This window comes from Xenopus tropicalis, chromosome 6 (genome assembly GCF_000004195.4).
Source record: "Xenopus tropicalis strain Nigerian chromosome 6, UCB_Xtro_10.0, whole genome shotgun sequence".
NCBI lineage: Eukaryota > Metazoa > Chordata > Amphibia > Anura > Pipidae > Xenopus > Xenopus tropicalis.
In genome coordinates, this window is record NC_030682.2 from 36,791,450 (window position 1) to 36,811,832 (window position 20,383).

Here is a 20,383-nt window from a genome sequence, read left to right on the forward strand (position 1 = left end):
AGAGTTATCTACTCTGTTACTGGAAAACAGTCAAATTAAGTGTGTCCTTCTGAATGTTCCTGAAGTATAGTCTATAATTCTGTGTTTAGGACTTAGCTATCAAAAGATGTGCTGTCAATTCTCTCATTATTTGGGAGTATGGAGTATGTGAACTTGCTTGGGTAGATCAGATTTAACAGATGTGTACACTAGATAGAAGAAGTGGAGAAAATGTTTTCAATAGTCTGACTTCCAGACGGCTGGTTGCAAGTTCCGGATTTTTTTTACAGTGCTTCCAGATTTCGGTTGATACCATTTTTTTCTAGTTGTTGCCTGTCTGCAAGAAGCTGCCCTCTTTCTATTTGGACTGCTCTGTGGATCTGGTTTTCTATTATTCAAGGATGGTAACCTTTCTGTAAAAACATCCTTCTTAATGACATAATTTGACCTTAAGGTTTGTGTTTGAAAAACACTGATCTAATGGACATGTGCATGCAATTAGTGGTTTAAGGTCTTCACATTTTTCTTCTCTACATTTACATCCTTTACACATGCAATATGCAGGTCTAATGTTCCATATATATATATATATATATATATATTGCAGACTACAGCATTATTGTTGTAATATTTGCAAGGGATGTACTGAAATTAGCTCAGCATACAGTATATATTTTTGTTCTTGATAAATGTCATGAATTATAAATCAGAGACCAAAACATTAACCTTTAAATAGTTTTTTTTTTTTTCAAAGTATTTCCATATTATACCTAGCACATGTTTTTGAAAGTGAACCCCGTGTGTGGGGAAAGTTTTGCTTTTAGCATTCAAAAGTGTACAAAATAAATTTACTGTTAGGCAGCTAGGGAAATTATCTAAATATAAAATAGGGGAAATGTTTCTTTATCTTAATCATTGAAGATATGTTTGCAAAATAAGGTGATCCAAGGGGTCAGTGAATAGACTATTATTGAATCATTATGAGGAATAATTAAGGAAATTTAAACAGCACACAGAAAAGCATGCAAAATTTTAAAAAACTTAATTAATTTATCACCTTTTAAAGAGAAGAAAAGGCTGCAGAACTAGACAAGTCCCAAGGGAAGTTAAAAATAAGCAAGCCAAGTGTGGTTCCCCAATACATTAAAGTGATTGTTTACCTTTTAGTATAATGTAGAAAGTGCTATTCTGCAACAATTTGTGTTTTTTTTTATTTAGCTGCTCTCCAGTTTGGAATTTCAGAAATCAGGTTACTAGGGCCCAATGTAACATAGTAACCAGGTGGTGGTTTGAATAAAGGACTGGCATATAAATTGGATAGGGACTGAATAGAAAGACAAGTAATTGTGTAGCCTCATGGAGCAATAGTTTATTGGCTGCTGTGGGCAGTGACCCCCGATTTGAAAGCTGGAAAGAGTGAGACGAATAAGACAAATAGTTCAAAAACAATAAGAAATGAAGACCAAATAAAAAGACCCTGAGAACTGACCATTCTATTACTAAAAGTTACCTTAAGTGAAATACACCTTTAATTTTCTGTCTGGAACAATGGATTTCAAATTTTTTTCTTGGGGCTTGGAATACAATGCCATGTTCAGTTAATGTGACATCATGTGGAACATTTCCCATTGTTCCAAATGTAAACATGAAATTAACAAAGCAATTCAAAAGTTCGGAATAACCTCAGTTTGGCAAAGTTTTAAAGTTTAATTGTCCAGATGATGGCTTAGCATATGAAACTAACAATACATTGAAGTGAAAAGGGTTCTAATATTACGTGGCTGAAATTAAAAACAGAATAGGTGATTTTAAGATATACAGTGGTGTGAAAAACTATTTGCCCCCTTCCTGATTTCTTATTCTTTTGCATGTTTGTCACACTTAAATGTTTCTGCTCATCAAAAACCGTTAACTATTAGTCAAAGATAACATAATTGAACACAAAATGCAGTTTTTAAATGAAGGTTTACGTTATTAAGGGAGAAAAAAGACTCCAAATCTACATGGCCCTGTGTGAAAAAGTGATTGCCCCCCTTGTTAAAAAATAACTTAACTGTAGTTTATCACACCTGAGTTCAATTTCTGTAGTCACCCCCAGGCCTGATTACTGCCACACCTGTTTCAATCAAGAAATCACTTAAATAAGAGCTACCTGACACAGAGAAGTAGACCAAAAGCACCTCAAAAGCTAGACATCATGCCAAGATCCAAAGAAATTCAGGAACAAATGAGAACAAAAGTAATTGAGATCTATCAGTCTGGTAAAGGTTATAAAGCCATTTCTAAAGCTTTGGGACTCCAGCGAACCACAGTGAGAGCCATTATCCACAAATGGCAAAACATGGAACAGTGGTGAACCTTCCCAGGAGTGGCCGGCCGACCAAAATTACCCCAAGAGCACAGAGACAACTCATCCGAGAGGCCACATAGGACCCCAGGACAACATCTAAAGAACTGCAGGCCTCACTTGCCTCAATTAAGGTCAGTGTTCACGACTCCACCATAAGAAAGAGACTGGGCAAAAACGGCCTGCATGGCAGATTTCCAAGGCGCAAACCACTTTTAAGCAAAAAGAACATTATGGCTCGTCTCAATTTTGCTAAAAAACATCTCAATGATTGCCAAGACTTTTGGGAAAATACCTTGTGGACCGACGAGACAAAAGTTGAACTTTTTGGAAGGTGCGTGTCCCATTACATCTGGCATAAAAGTAACACAGCATTTCAGAAAAAGAACATCATACCAACAGTAAAATATGGTGGTGGTAGTGTGATGGTCTGGGGTTGTTTTGCTGCTTCAGGACCTGGAAGGCTTGCTGTGATAGATGGAACCATGAATTCTACTGTCTACCAAAAAATCCTGAAGGAGAATGTCCGGCCATCTGTTCGTCAACTCAAGCTGAAGCGATCTTGGGTGCTGCAGCAGGGCAATGACCCAAAACACACCAGCAAATCCACCTCTGAATGGCTGAAGAAAAACAAAATGAAGACTTTGGAGTGGCCTAGTCAAAGTCCTGACCTGAATCCTATTGAGATGTTGTGGCATGACCTTAAAAAGGCGGTTCATGCTAGAAAACCCTCAAATAAAGCTGAATTACAACAATTCTGCAAAGATGAGTGGGCCAAAATTCCTCCAGAGCGCTGTAAAAGACTCGTTGCAAGTTATCGCAAACGCTTGATTGCAGTTATTGCTGCTAAGGGTGGCCCAACCAGTTATTAGGTTCAGGGGGCAATTACTTTTTCACACAGGGCCATGTAGGTTTGGATTTATTTTCTCCCTAAATAATAAAAACCCTCATTTAAAAACTGCACTTTGTGTTTACTTGTGTTATCTTTGACTAATAGTTAAATGTGTTGATGATCAGAAACATTTTGTGTGACAAACATGCAAAAGAATAAGAAATCAGGAAGGGGGCAAATATTTTTTCACACCACTGTATATACAATATACAATATATATAGAATGGAATTCACTTATGAAAAAAGCATTTGCACAGTAGCATCGTCTTTTATCTTTGTGGGCTATTTACCAAATCTCCACAAGGACACAGAGCAATACAAGAAGCCCTTAATTACAAAATACTTGAAGTAGCCAATAACTATAGAATTTGAGCTGCCAACTGTTACAACCCCAGGTTGTACCAGAAGGCACAAGGTAGTAGTGTTTCTATCCGTAAAAAAACACCTGTATTATACCCTCTATATTGTATTACATTTTATTATTAGACTCCTGAAACTTAATACTTACAGGCATTCCAATCTGCCACCTTTCACAACTTTAGACTTCTCTAAACAATAGCTACCATTCATACTCAAATGCATTTATTTTAAAACTCACACTCTTTCCAGCCTGTGTGTATTTATACATCCAAGCTCACAACCTAGACTTTGTCTACAAAGCTAAAGGACCGCCCCCCACTTCACCCCAGAACCCAACTCTCACATCCAACTTCCCATAAAAAATTTTTGAACACTGTGTAAGTGTACATCATTTCTGTTGGGGACCTTCAATGCTAGGAGGAATGTATCTGTATCCTCTAGGTGATTTTGTGCATGCACCTTGCTCCAACTTTTAGCATTAGGTCATCAGGGTGACCTCTGCTATAGGCTCTAAACCTCGGGTTTTTCCTATCCATAGGTCCAACACAGTGGCATAACAATAGGGAAAGCAAACCCTGTAACTTGAAAGTGGCCCAGGAATACACAGCCAGGGTTGGACTGGGGAGTGCAGGGCACCTTTGGGGCCCCGCACCCCCCAATGGGCCTCAGCCAGCTGCGTCCAACACTGCAGACCCCTAACCCTCCACACGGCCCCACTCCAGATTATTCCCCTGACCGCATATATGTGAAACACCTCAGGGGCGGACATCGGTGGCCAGGGGAAGCGGCAACAGGGTGGGGCTGGGGCCCACTGGGTATTTTCCTGGAGTCCCCACGCAGGGCAAAGTTGGGCTCTGACAGATAGAGCTCAGTAATATATAGTTAAGGTCCTAATTTAGCATATACCCTTTTTATGTTACAGGCTTGAAATAATAGCTAGCATGCATATTGTAATTAGGGATTTCACTTTGGGTCTCATTAGTCTTAGGGGCACATTTACTAATCCACGAACGTCCGAAAAGAGTCCGAATGCGTAATTATCGATATTTCGCGACTTTTTTGAGCGCTCAATATGAAAAAGTTGCGTCAATTCGCGAAAGTCGTAATGGCTATGAAAAAGTTGCGACAATTCCCGAAAGTCATAATGGCTATGAAAAAGTCGCAACAATTCACGAAAGTCATAATGGCTATGAAAAAGTCGCGACAATTCACGATATTTGTAATGGCTATGAAAAAGTCACGACAATTCGCGCAAGTCGTAACGGCTACGAAAAAGTCGCCAAAAAATACGAAAAAGTCGCTAAATGTTCGTTTTCCAATCCGAAATTTTCCCATTCGGATTCGTGGATTAGTAAAGGGCCATTGAGCCCTATGGGAGACTTTCCTTGGGCCAGGTTGGAACTGCAGAGTGCCATTGAGCCCTATGGGAGGCTTTCCTTGGGCCGGGTTGGAGCTGCAGAGTGCCACTGAGCCCCATGGGAGACTTTCCTTGGGCCAGGTTGGAGCTGCAGAGTGCCATTGAGCCCTATGGGAGACTTTCCTTGGGCCAGGTTGGAGCTGCAGAGTGCCATTGAGCCCTATGGGAGACTTTCCTTGGGCCGGGTTGGAGCTGCAGAGTGCCATTGAGCCCTATGGGAGACTTTCCTTGGGCCAGGTTGGAGCTGCAGAGTGCCACTGAGCCCCATGGGAGACTTTCCTTGGGCCAGGTTGGAGCTGCAGAGTGCCATTGAGCCCTATGGGAGACTTTCCTTGGGCCGGGTTGGAGCTGCAGAGTGCCATTGAGCCCTATGGGAGACTTTCCTTGGGCCGGGTTGGAGCTGCAGAGTGCCATTGAGCCCTATGGGAGACTTTCCTTGGGCCAGGTTGGAGCTGCAGAGTGCCATTGAGCCCTATGGGAGACTTTCCTTGGGCCTGGGTTGGAGCTGCAGAGTGCCATTGAGTCCTATGGGAGGCTTCCAAAATCATGCACAGAAGGATCAAAGTCAGAAAGGTTTTCCCACCGTTTACGATCATTCGGATACGAAAATTTTGTGACTTTCGGATCACCAATACAATATTATTGTGACTAATACCATTTTTTCGTAAGCATATTCTTGATATTTGTGATCTTAAGAAATTATCGTATCCAATCCGAATTTATCCCATTTGGGATTCAAACTCGTGTTTTCATGAATGTGCCCCATAAGGTCCCCATACACCTACCTACGGGTGGGCGATATTGGGTAGCAAGTAGCTAAAAAAAAAAAAAATCTGATTGTTTGGCCCTGGGGCCAAACAATCGAATTACATTTGCCGCCATGGGGCAGTCGGTTCGGGGACCGTATCAACAAGCTTATGCGGTCCCCGATCCGACTGGATAGAATAGAGTTTCCATGTGTTAACTAGTAGCATATATTTTTCTCAGTGAATTATATATCTGGCTCTATGAGAAAACCTAGAAATTGAATTAGGAGATAAGCTTTCTCATCGAGTTGAATCTGGCCCATAGTTGGAACTTAAGTTAGCAAAAGACGGACTCCTGAGATTTAAATTTGCCCTGGTCTAGTTACTGTACATAGCTTTTTATAAGTCACCCCAAATGCATTTTATGCAGGATGTTCAAAGCTGCAATACCTCCTGATTTAAAACAGATTAAAAGGAAATTTTATGATGAAGAGTATTTTACTGATTAATGAGCTAGTAATCTGAAAGATATATAGTATATGCCATAGATTTTAAGGATGTGGCAAACCATTTCTACAAATAGGTAAAATAAAAATGAGTCCCTAAGAGAGGATGCAATCAATGGTGTGTTAATCTAACTTTCAGCTGCTAATGATTTTCACCAGGATTTCCCCTGATGCTGTGGCTTCGGCCAAGATATTGTTTTAACAATTTCTGTCAGGTTTCTCTTATTTTTCTTCATACTGAAATTAGTTTGACTGTGGAAGAAACCTGAGCAGCAGATATTACTAGCAGTTTCTGACAAGATTTCCTCACACCTATGATGGAAAAAAGGTTCTTTTTTCACCTTCTGTCTATTTTCCACTCCATTCTTTCCATTTTCCACAGTTTGTATCATAATGAGGAAGGAAAATGTGTTGAATATAAAGCTCAGCGTTCAAGTTAATTGGTGTTCATGAAACTGGCAGATCTACAATTTGTACTAGCTGCTGTGCACTGCTTCAAAAACTCAAAGGCTTCGAAGGAGTTATGCAATATGACAAAATATAGTACCTGCGGGGTGTTCATCTGCTATAAAATGATTTTCACAGCTAATCAATTAGAAAAAAAGTCATTGTTTTAGTAGAGTCAGTGCAGCAAGGAGAATGAATGCACTTCATTCCATCTCAAGTAATGAAGTGATATTACACACAGTGCATTTTAATAGCTTCAGCAGTCCCCCATCTGAGTGCATTCTTAATAGATGGTCTGTGCACACTGCCAAGTTGGCTGCTTGGATGAAATATCAATGAGTGTCATGTAAGAGCTTTTGTTAGTCTATCCGATGATACTTTCGGTGAAGAAGAGAGCAACATATGTGTTAATAAGTCCACTGTGCATAATGAAGAGCATATATAAAGTATGGGGGAATCTAGCACACCTTGATTTACTGTTATGAATACAGATAAGTCTTTAATAAGACTCTGGTCAAGCCAATATTAACTTTTATTTATGGTGCTATATACAGAATGTTTTCTCAATCCATAAAAAAAAAATAAAGTCTAATACAGTAGCTAATATTATTAAAATGCTCAAAAACTATGAATAGCCTGTAAATTATATACTTATAAACACTTCTTCGTGATGTCATCAATTATAATCAATGCTTAGTGATGTCACTTGTATGCCTGCAGCCTTGTGCTTTAGATTTTGATGGAACTCCTTGGTGTTATTATTACAGAGAAAAAGGAACTTATTTTTAAAAATTAGAATTATTTGCTTATAATGGAGTCTATGGGATGGAACTTTCTGGATAATTGTATCTGGATAAGGGATCCCATACCTGTATCCCAATATTTTTAATTGGGGGTTCAATAGTCTCTATATTGTTTTTTTCTTTTTTTGTAGAACAGACCATTTAAAAACCCAACATGGCTCTGAAACCATTTGAAAAAAAAAAAAAGACTTGGTAAAAAAGCAAATATGCTAAGTACTGGAAAGACATCCACATGTAAAGTAATATATTCCTGCATTTTACAAAACTGTCATATGGGATCAAAACATACTTTAGATACCTTTACAAAACGTGCAAAACTCATCAACCTATCAATTAAACTTCCTTTGGACATCAAGAGCAAAACAATCAAAGCCCATCAGCATCAGGTTCCTGACACTAATTTCCCAGTTTCCCTTCACCCTGCCCAGCAAACCTCAGAGGTCATAATAATAGCACTCAGTATATCATCTCCATAATTGAATGTAGCAGGGCTGTCATGCTGGATATGCAGTTGGGTACTACACTGGCAAACCTTTCAAAATATTTTAACACAAGCATTTAAAATAAATCTTCCCATTCTGGTAATAAAGTTGGACAGTTCCACAAAGCAAGAATGGAAATGGAATATTTTCTAAAAAACAATATTTGCACAACTTGTGTTAACAACAAATGCACTCTTACTTCAGTAGCAACATATATTTGTATTTAAAAAACAAAAAGTTCTGTTCTACTACATTTGAATACTCTAACATCTATTCAAAGCAACAAACATTATTTAAATTCGGAGAGGGAGAAATTATGCATTGAAATAATAAAATGAAGTGGTAAGACTTGGAAATACCAATACCCAGGAGCAGTAACCAATATCAACCAATATCAGTTTCCTGATGATTGGTTGATATGAGTTACTTTTCCTGGGCTAACTTAGTATCTTTTATTACATAACCCCAAATGTCCATATGAGTGAATGAAAATATAATTAAAAAATATTAAAATACTGGCCCATATCAAGCAGTCATAAAAAATATACATTCTCTATTATCGACAGTTCAAGATCTCTTTTTTCTTCTTAGGAAACTTGAAAAAATTTGCCTTCAATTGGCCTATTAAGGCACTAACAAAACTCATTACCGACACCTTTCATTATGGTCAATGACATGTTGAGTTGTACTTGGGGAATACCCCAAGAGCACATTTCAATGCACCAAAAAGTTAATTTAGCTGTGTTTTATTTTTATTTTTTACTGCAATTCAAAAAAAAAACTTTTAATTGTATGTGTTCATTTGCCAGATTGTAATTTATTTATTTATAAAGCTCCATGCAAAACCTTTAATTTCCTGTATTGTCACATAAATGAGTCATGGAAGTAAACAGAGGTAATTTTTTTTTCTTCACAATGGGAAAAATTGCACATGTCCATATTACTTTCTGTAAAAAGCAATTTTTTTGGCTGTCTTTATAAAATTGCATAGATAAAGGAATGTGTATTTTATAAGCAAGTACTGTGTCAAAATTGCCATAGCAAAATAGTCGGCTAAAGTTTATTTATTATTTTGCTCTATATTAATAAATTGATGAGCTGAGAGACCATGTGAATGATGTCATATGACTTGATACATGCAGATATTTTCCTAAGCCAAAGGGAATTTCCAGCAATGGCTTTCTGTCCATCACATGTACAGTGCACTGGCCAGAGCCGTTCCAATTGTGTCTGATTCTGTCTCAATATAAACAACGGGCTTCTTTGGAAAATAGCACAGTGTATATTCTCAGCCCCATAGGATGTCCAGCACAGAGGCTCCTATTTTATAAAATGTTTGGCAGAGAGAGTGGTGATGTCAGAATCAGGTGGTTAGAAGGGATTAAGTCTCAATATTTTCTTTTCAAATATATCTGTTAACAATTTGGTTAGGCTGATGCGGATGAAGGTTTTAATTAAGTTTACAAATAGTGATTTTAAATTTTAACATATGATAGATATATTTTGGAGTAGAGTATATATAAGTTTGATATACAACTGAGAACTGCTTAATTATGTTAAATATTGTCTGACTAGGTTTTTATTGCTCTACAAAGAAGCGTCTTTGGCACTGAAGATTTGCAGTTCTTCCAGTCCACTAACTGAAGTAAGATTTTTCCAACCACAAACCAATTTAACTTACTCTGGCAGACGAGAAAAAACTCCTGCAGAAAGGGAAGTCAGTCCATCATTAATACGAAGTGGTTGCCCCTTCCAAGCCCAGCTGATGATCATTTCGAGTATCAACATAATGAAGAAATAAACTGTGGCCTGCAATATAAAATTTTATATTAAATTCAGCTCTGACAGTAAAAGACTTCAGAAACATATGCACTAATAAACAGCTTACTGTCCTCTACAAGCCAATGGATGGCTAAAATAAGAAAAAAAATATATATATAACTTTTACAGGTTAAATAAGGTCAGAGTATAAAGTATAGAAAATAATTACATTTTGTACCTTGTATGTCTGTATTGAAATGAGTAGGGCCTTCATGGTTAAGCTAATAACGTTTTCAGTATTAGCAGGTTAGGGCCCTTTTTACAACATTAGTTAAAACCTTATGGGGTCATGTAATAAAAGGCATAAGTTTGCCCAGGAGCATTAACCGCAACAACCAATCAGCAAGGAGAGTTTCACATCTCATTGGTTGCTATGGGTTACTACTACTGGGCAAACTTAGTGCCTTTTATTACATATGGGGGTTAGTGTCCAGAACTGACCCCATTATTGCACATGCAAACAGTAGTTCATCAGTTAAGTATCAATAGGCATTATGTAATAAAAGTGTTAAGAATCACCCTATGTGGCTTAACTCTGAGGTAAAGAAGTTAATAGGGAGAAAAAGGAAAGCTTTTAAGAAATATAAGTCAGAGGGGACAGTAGCTGCGTTTAATGAATATAAACACTGTGTTGTAAAACAGCAATCCGGAACGCAAAGATAGAAAATGAGGAGCGCATCGCGGCCGAGGCCAAGACTAACCCCAAAAAGTTTTTTAAGTATATTAATAGTAAAAAGATGCAGGTTGAGGGTGTGGCCCCATTGAGTTATAGTAACAATATGGTTACAGCGGATACAGAAAAGGCAGATGTGCTTAACCAGTTCTTTTCTTCTGTGTATACAGTAGAGGAGCCAGTGGGCCAAGTCCCACCCAATAGCTTCACTGTTGCCTCAGCTCCAACTACACAGTGGTTGGCACAGGATATGGTGCTTAAAGGGTTACACACGATAAATATAAACAAGGCACCTGGGCCAGATGGAATACACCCTCGGGTACTGAGAGAGCTAGGGGCAGAATTACAGTGGCCCTTGTTTCTGATATTCTCAGACTCTCTTTCATCAGGTATGGTACCTAGTGATTGGAAGAAGGCGAATGTCATTCCTATATTTAAAAAGGGAGTAAGATCTCAGCCTGGCAATTATAGGCCTGTAAGTTTGACATCCGTGGTGGGCAAGTTATTTGAAAGCTTGTTAAGGGATCACATACAAAATTATGTAGTGGAGAATGGTATTATGTGCAGTAATCAGCATGGCTTTATGAAGGACAGGTCATGTCAGACCAATTTAATTGCTTTTTATGATGAGGTAAGTAAGAAGCTGGACAGTGGGGATGCAGTAGATATAATCTATTTGGATTTTGCCAAAGCATTTGATACCGTTCCCCACAAACGACTGCTTTCTAAACTAAGGTCTATTGGTCTTAGTGAAGTCGTTTGCACATGGATTGAAAACTGGCTACAGGATCGGGTACAGAGGGTGGTTGTTAATGGCACATTCTCTACTTGGAATAAGGTTCTCAGTGGGGTCCCTCAGGGTTCTGTACTGGGTCCACTTTTGTTTAACTTGTTCATAAATGACTTGGGGGAGGGTATTATGAGTAATGTATCAGTGTTTGCAGATGACACAAAACTCTGCAGGCCAGTCAATTCTATCCAGGATGTGACATCCCTGCAGCAGGATCTTGACCAACTGGCAATCTGGGCAGCTAAGTGGCAGATGAGATTTAATGTGGATAAATGTAAGGTCATGCACCTGGGATGTAAAAATATGCAAGCCCCGTATACCCTTAATGGGACTGCACTAGGCAAATCCATAATGGAGAAGGACCTTGGAGTCCTTGTAGATAATAAACTTGGCTGTAGCAAGCAATGCCAGGCAGCAGCTGCAAGGGCAAACAGGGTTTTGAGCTGTATTAAAAGGGGTATAGATTCACGGGAGGAGGGGGTTATTCTTCCCCTTTACAGAGCGCTGGTAAGGCCCCATCTAGAATATGCTGTTCAGTTTTGGTCTCCAGTGCTCAAACGGGACATTATTGAGTTAGAGAGGGTCCAGAGAAGGGCAACGAAGCTGGTAAAGGGTATGGAAAGTCTCAGTTATGAAGAAAGACTGGCCAAGTTGGGTCTGTTTACACTGGAGAAGAGGCGCTTAAGAGGTGACATGATAACTATGTATAAATATATAAGGGGATCATATAATAACCTTTCTAATGTTTTATTTACCAGTAGGTCCTTCCAACGGACACGAGGGCACCCACTCCGTTTAGAAGAAGGGAGGTTCCATTTAAATATTCGGAAAGGATTTTTTACAGTGAGAGCTGTGAAGTTGTGGAATTCCCTCCACGAATCAGTCGTGCTGGCTGATACATTATATAACTTTAAGAAGGGACTGGATGGATTCTTAGCAAGTGAGGGAATACAGGGTTATGGGAGATAGCTCTTAGTACAAGTTGATCCAGGGACTGGTCCGATTGCCATCTTGGAGTCAGGAAGGAATTTTTTCCCCTCTGCGGCAAATTAGAGAGGCTTCAGATGGGGTTTTTTGCCTTCCTCTGGATCAACTTGTAGTTAGGCAGGTTATATATAGGCATTATGGTTGAACGTGATGGACGTATGTCTTTATTCAACCCAACTTACTATGTTACTATGTTACTATAAACAGAGTACAAATTTGCAAAATTTACAAATATAAATGACTGCTCACATTTTAATTGCTTATTGGGCATTTTTAATACCCCCTTAAAGGTAATGTAATTTTTTTTTGGCACAAAGTAGCTACTTTTTCATTAATGAAAATGCCCTAGCACAAAGGACAAAACAAGCAATCTTTTTTTTTTTTTTGGCGATTGAGTTGCTGGGTGCTCCCAAACATTTATTAAAGGAATACTGCCAATGGGAAAACATGTTTTTTTTCAAAATGCATCAGTTAATAAAGCTTCTCCAGCAGAATCCTGCTTTGAAATCCTTTTTTAAAAAACAAACAGATTTTTTATATTTAGTTTTAATTTCACATGGAGCTAACCATATTCTTCATTTCCCAGGGTGCTACAGCCATGTGACCTGTGCTTTGATAAACTTCACACTGAGCTGAGCTGCAAGTGGAGTGATATCACCTCCCTTCCTTTCCCTCTCAGCAACCAATCAGCAGAACAATGGGAAGGGAGCAAGATAGCAGCTCCCAGTATCAGCACTAAATAGTAAAAAATCAAAGTCCGGCTTGCGACTCCTCCAGTTACATAGAAGTAGGAGAAACAATAGGTTACCTGAAAGCAGTTCTAATGTGTAGCGCTGGCTCCTTCTGAAAGCTCAGACTCAGGCACAATGTACTGAGATGGCGCCTACACACCAATATTACAACTAAAAAAATACATTGGTTGGTTCAAGAATAACATTTTAAATGGTAGAGTGAATTATTTGCTATGTAAACAGTGTAATTAAGAAATAAAAAGAACACCATAAAAATCATGAGCAAAGGAAACAATATGCACATATTGCAAATATTGCTTGTATATTCACTAGAATATTTGTTTTTAACCTTTGAATGCTCATCCGAACCTAATTCAACGGCAGAGATCTTAAATAGCAAACAGAAGCCTATTTAATTTTTGAGTAGTGAAGGTCTAGGGGTACTTTTTAGCTAATTTTAAGCTAAAGTCCCATTCTGTCGATATAGGGTACATCGATGACAATGCCACGAGTACCTATCAACTACAAACCACTGCACTCTTAAGGATTATGCGTAAGGAACTGAGCCCACAAGTGAATTTCCACCCTGCTATCCCAGATACTGTGAAGGTTGTCTGACTAGGCCTGGGGGAAAATAAGGGGGCAGTTCTTGTGAACTCTACCTGGGAACATTCAAATCATTTAAAGTAACTAAATGTGCTTTGTCAATTTTTTGACATGCCACCCATCATTTTTTTAAACAAAAACTATTTCCATTGATAAATGATATGTGTCAAGTTGGCTTGTTCTAATAAGAAGCCCTATGTAGCCCTATGTGAAAATAAAATGCCTTGTTTCTGTGGAATTACCTTTCACTGTTATGCTATGCAGTGTAGCTAATGAGATTGAGAGGACTACAGCTCCCAGAAGGCCTTGCCCTGAAGAGGAAGTGGGAAAAGGTGTACCAGGAAGTGCTTGTGAGGAGAGTGCTGCTGTTTATAAAAAGACTGATCCTAAAGGCATGTGTGTGTGTGTGCAGAGAAAGTTTGGAAGTGAGAGTTTCTGCCTCCAAGCAAGTTGTTAAGCATCAGATTTTCCTGCCAATAGTAAGTGTGCAGCAATACTGGGATACATATAACTTTGTGTAACAGCAGCATCCTAAGATTGACAGTGTAGTTCCCTCAGAGAGACACTAGTTGGAACATTCTGTGCGTCCCACTGGGAGCCAGCTGCTGCTACAAGCACACACAACACCCACAAGTCACTGTGGAATCATTGTTTTTGGTCTGCACAAACCGGAGTGCTCTAAAGGTATCACTTATAGTTACACAACATGGGTCCTTTATATGAAATGGTCATATCACCTCTTTAGGGCTGTCCTACTTGTATGTAAGTATGTATGTATAACTTTATTTTTAAAGTGCCACAAGGGTACGCAGCACTGTACAATCCTACAGAATACAAAATTACACAACCTCATGTAATTAGAGTTAAAATGATCCAATTGTGGATTTATTAAACCTTAATGCCTCTGCTCACTAAATGGTAGTGTAACCCTACACCATTTCCTGGGGAACTGCCCTGCACTAAGTCTCCTTTGTTGGGTCAAAGCTGTTCTTACTTGCTCACCCTATGTAACTCGCTGCTCTCAAGACTGTGCTGTGACAGAAGCTGCTATCCACTGTCTTTACCTAGCTCACTACCCCTGGCCTATAGAAACACATCCTTCCCCAGGGAATAGCTACACTTCCACACACTAGGGATGAATAACTTCTTACATCCGCAACAGTATCATAAATAAGGTCTCGAAAATGCCCAGAGTGAATTATTTTCACCAATGGAATGGGGTTGGTTAACATCTTTACAAAAGCAACTTTCTGACTACTGAAAAAATGAAAATTGATTTTAAATGATATTGGGGAAGTCTGGTTTGAAATTGGCAATGTTTCCATCATAATTTAATGTGCCTCATGTATTTGCATTAGACTATATCGGGATACTTAGATAATACATTCTGGGTGTCACGGTCGGCACCCTAAACCAGAACAGATGCCAAGTTCCCTTGTCTCGGCTCGGCTTCACCAGTAATGTGACCGCCTTTGGCTTCGGGAGGAGCCCTCAGCTACTCAGATGCCACCTGGACTTAACGAGAGGAACTAGGCAGGAGTTCTGGCAAGCAAAGGGGCACGACTGTAGATAGAGTCAGTTAGGCCGAAGATCACGGTACAAATAGGGTTAAACAAGTTCGTAGTCAGGCAGGCTGGGTCGAGGCAGGCTGAAACCAGGGATCGTCAGACAGGCAAGGGTCAACCAGATAATCAAGCAGCGGGGTTAGGCAAAATTGGAGTCAAAAGGTACAAGCCGAGGTCAGGTTACGGATTTCAGAATAGTCAGGAACAGGCCGGGTCAAAACAGGAAAAATACCAACAGGAACAAAGGCACAAAGCTCAGGAAGGCACCAGAATCAAATTCTATCACGGGCAATGATTCTAAAGCAAATGGCCCTTTAAATATTTTGAATTTCGCGCCTTTGCGCGCTGACGTCATGACGTCAGCGCGCATGCGCCTTTAAAATGCGGAAGTGCGCGCGCGCGCGCACCTAGGAGAGAGCCAGGACAGGGAGCAGACGGCGCGGCGGGTGTCCCCGCCGATGGCAGCGCGGCAGGCGTCCCCGCCGTGCCAGTAAGGCACTTTTTGTTACACTGGGGTACCAGTTCTGTAGATCCAGGCAGCAGCAGCTGCTTTCTAGTTGTTTCTTTTTGAAGAGCTAATCAACTTAACATAGTTTTTTTTAGACATCCAGTTTTGTCAAACAGTTGGTTTGCCTTTATTTTCTAGCCCCACCTCATCCCTTTAAAATGAAATATGCCAGAATAAACTAATTAGATTATCCCTTTGTGTAATACACATTTAATGAATTCTGCAGGTTGGCAGAGAGCAAATGTTAAAGTCCCCATAATATGAGAATAATGGGTCAGGTAATTCATTACTCCTTTTTGGGTACTCTAAGGTAGGGCTGCAGAGATTTAAGCATACTGTAAGCAGAACAGCTTTTTTCTGCTTAAAAATGGATCATATGAAGGGTTAAGGGGCATAAAAATATTATCAGAGGTTGTCACATTATCCCCTTAACTCTTTAAAGTGTATAGGTGCAAAACATGTGCAGTAGTGAGGTAGAGAAATAAGCAGTGTCCTACAAGATGCAATTTGTATAAGCAACCTTGCTGAAATTTGCATTAGGTTTATATAGTATCTCACCTGAAATCCACAGATTTAAAGACTGATTAGGAAATAGGTCAAATTCATCATAGGATAGTATAGGTGTCTTTTAAAATGCACCCCAGAGAGGTATTGATCAAACAAGGACACTTTAATTCCAATTATTTGTGGGGGTTTGTTGTTGATCTTTAGAATATGTTTTTTATGTTATTATAATAATTCTGAGAAACAGCTCAACCCTGAACTTTGTGGACTCATCAGTCTAAGTATAACTGATAATAAAGATGATTTCACAGCACAAGGAATTACTGAAAAACACAGTGACAAGCATAATATCATTAACATGAACACAAAGATAACATTTTTGGACTCATTTCAGGTGAGCAACATTTCTCCTGGGATATATGACAGTAGCATAACAGTGAGAATTGCTAGTGGTAAAGTCCCAGCAGGTTGGACATAGGTAGGATGACTGGGCAATCACACGGGAGGGGGGGGGGGTAGGTGTTATTTATATACTTTCTTAACTTAACCTTGTCAGTCATTTTATAGATCATACAGTTAGAAAGCTCTCAGTAGATAATACCAGCCCTCTCTTCTTGCTATGGATGACCAAACTTTTTGGCCAGTACAGTTTTGCAGCGCAATTCACAGTTTGCCAGTGGCAATAATATTGGGGAAACTGCACAAAAATTTGCATGCATTTTGTTTAACTAGTAAAAAAAAATCCAGCCTTTTGCTTCAGAAAAACACTGACATCATTATGCCCCCTTGGACTTCTTTATCAACCGTTTAGAGCCCTCCACCGTGCTCCCCCTGTCTATCTCAGGAGCTGCCTATGCTCCATGTTTGGATGAAATTGGCAACGTGATCTTTTATTGTACTGTAGCCTACTGGAACAAGATTAGCAATGTATATGCTATTGCAGAGCTAAAAACATTGAATGGAAATGGGCCAGGTTCGCTCATTACTAATTCTTGCCATTCCCTACAAGATATGTGACAACACCTTATATTGTCTCCATTAGCTCATGTCACATGTAGTGTTTAAGAAATGGTGTATTTCAGCCAATGGATAAATTCCTTATAGCCCTTCCCATGCCTCAAATCATGCATGTGAATTAATCTGCATGTCACCACTCATGGCAAACACACATTTGACCTTGCACTCTGCCCCACCAATAAAATTAAAAAGGACCTGCAAGGACCTATTCTTGGCAGCCCTGTAGCTTTAAGGTCAGGCTGGCCAGGGCACATAGACACACTCTCTTCTGCCTCTACCAGGCTCAGGGTGTAATGGAACCCTGTACTTACAGCTGGCCCTATCTGATGTGAGGTGCAGCAAGACTCTGGATGCAAGTAATGTTTGAATAATCACTGAGGGGGCCTTTAGTGTTCTAGAACTTATAAACAGTCTTCATATTTAACCCCCTCTTTAGATTCAGTTAAGCAACTTATAATTCCTGACAAGCACTGACACAAAACTCTTTTAATATAAGTCGGTGATGATGTTTCAGGCACTTCAGTGCCATGTTTTTGGGCTACTTAAAATGCAACACTCCATACTAATTTCCCTTAAAGGGAACCTGTCACCCTAAGAAATAATTTCAAATTGTTTTCTCTTGTGTTTGTCAAGAAACTTCACTTACACTAGAAATTTAAAAAAAAAATTTGTTTCTTTCAGTCATTTTGTGGACACTGTTATCAAGATAAGCTTTGCATCATGCCAACATTTTGATTAAGTGCCAGAATGGAAGAGCTGATACACAGGGCATGCACAGGCTACACAATTAGATTGTTAGGAGGGAGGTGGAATGTGAAGAGTGCAGTGACATCTAGGAAGTGCTAAATAGAATATGAAAGTAATTGTCTGCCCCCCAGACAGAGCAGGCAATATATGATTGACAGCTGGGATTTTAAATGCCTTTCTAATAGTTATAGATATGTTAATAAAACATGAATTTGGGTTTAGTTTTGGGTTTAATTTGAAAATCAGAAGTGTCCAGTGTGTGGTCCTTGTGCTTGTTTAATTAATAATCCTGTCAGACTTCTATTGCTGGACAATCTGCAGGTAATTATTTAACTGCACATAGGGTAACACATATTGTTGTATTCACAGGTTACACAGTGCTGTTATTTATAATTTATACCTGACGCCTTCTTTACTGCATGAAACCTGTAAGTGCTCAATTTAAGATTTTGTTAATCAAGATGACTGAAGATTTTGATTCCTCCAGGTCATGGTATATCTAGTATAAGTAAATCTAAAGCAACTGGACTTGTTAACATTGAAGATGTTTTTCACTGAATTCTTCAGTTCAACTGACTGGTATGGGAAGTCCTCAGCATATAAACTCTTCCACTAATCCAGTCACAATAGCACATTGTAACCTTTCAAAAAGGTGACGACTGAAACTCACAGAAGTGTGAATGCTGTGGGGTTACTTTGATAGGATTACCAAAGTATTTTGATCAAACCCCCTGGGGTCATTGGGAAGAGACTTGTGGCAACCTCAGTCTTTTGATACTAACTGTAAGAGCAGAAATAAAAATGTTTGGTGTGCCAAAGCCAAAATGTAATTCTTTTACACAGTAGGAACCTTGATTTTAATAGAAGGGAAAATACATTCAGCCCTAGATTCACAGTTATCTTGTAGGCAGAATTTCTAATTATGATTAAATTGGAATGGAACACATGTAAGTACACCCTTCTTTATATATTAGTACAGGTTTTGTACTAAATCATAGGTGTTTTTTTTGTAGATTCCACAACCATCAAAAACCCACAGACACTCTAATTGTGTATCTTGTACTTAACAAGTGTCTTTTTTTCTGACAATTAAATACAGTTGCTCTTGTTTTTAGGCAGACTATCCAGATTTTAAATACGTTTCCCTAAATGAAACATAGCATTTATATAACTATCATTTATAATTATTTAATACTTTGTATCCGAAATTCTATTTATTTTGCCATTTTGCATATTTTATATACTGTACTGTATTACATTAAAACATTTAACCCACAGCATGCAAGTAATTTCGTTTACCAATAAACTAATTTTTATGGGCTGAAAAAAAAAATCCAAAGATGCTACAAGGCCTACATTGCCTCGCAATAGTAAATGAACTGCTGACAGGAGGAATATTTATTCAACTCTTAATAAACACTATTAGGTGCATAGCAAACTAGCCTTTAGCCTGTAGATTGTATAACAAACAAACCACAGAGTCAACATAAGCATGCACCAAGTGCAAATTCTGCTAAACACATAAACACGTGCAAAGCCATGTAGAATGTGCTAAAAGCATGTGGAGTGCAAAATAGCAAATAAATCTCAGACTCAAACAAATGCTTTGTAAATGTATAAAACAGTAATACAGAATAATATGGTTATTATTATTTATATGTGTATGTTGAGTGTAAGAGTGATTTGTTTGTATATCACCCACACTCACAACAGAGGCAGAAGACACACAGATAGACAATACATTGCTGACCACTTGGAATATAAGAGGTTAACTTCACATCTGCTTATGCAGATCCTGTACATAATGGTTATGGATGATTCTGATGCTTGGGTAGAACTATAGTAACACATTTAGTAATCTGCTCTGTTTAAAACTAGCCACCTGAAAATGATTAGGCAGTTTCTCACCTTTTCCACGTAATCTGGTACATCCTCTACGTTTTTAAAGGAGGTTTCATTCGGATGGAGGACATAAAACATCATCCGGATTCCCTGTGACACAGACACTTCACTTTGGCCTGTGAAACCCCCCATGTTTGCTGGGAGTTTTAAAAAAAGCTAAAAACAAATATGAATATGTTTAGGCAGGTTCCCAGTTCACTCTGATTTATTGTGTATGTGACTTTGTAAAAGCTGAGTATGGAGACTGGTCTGAGACCTATCTAAGGGGGTTCAAGCTGAGACATAAGGCATTGGGATCTCAGTGTGCTGTACGCTCTCTGCTCTTCCTGCTCCAATACACACAGTGAAATCTGATACAGAATGACACTGAGAAACAGCCAACCACGTGACGTGGGTAAAAGTTCAAATACAACAAAGCAGTTCACAAGCAGGCAACAGATTCAGATATCACTTGCTGCATAGAACAAAGATAAGATACTGCAAATTCAGATAAAGCCAAAGAGCAGTAAGTCCAAAGATAGAAAAAAATCTGGGCCTTCCCTTGTAACTATGT

The 20,383-nt window shown here is 38.9% G+C and overlaps 1 protein-coding gene across 1 annotated transcript in view; it reads right to left on the reverse strand.

The window, feature by feature from the left end:
• agmo (alkylglycerol monooxygenase) overlaps window positions 1-20,156 on the reverse strand; it is a 135,062-nt gene extending 114,906 nt beyond the window's left edge. The window contains 2 exon segments of the mRNA NM_001011313.1: window positions 9,661-9,788; window positions 19,837-20,156. Coding sequence (NP_001011313.1) covers window positions 9,661-9,788; window positions 19,837-19,962 — 254 coding nt within the window. The 5' untranslated portion in view covers window positions 19,963-20,156.
• Window positions 20,157-20,383: the final 227 nt, after the last annotated feature.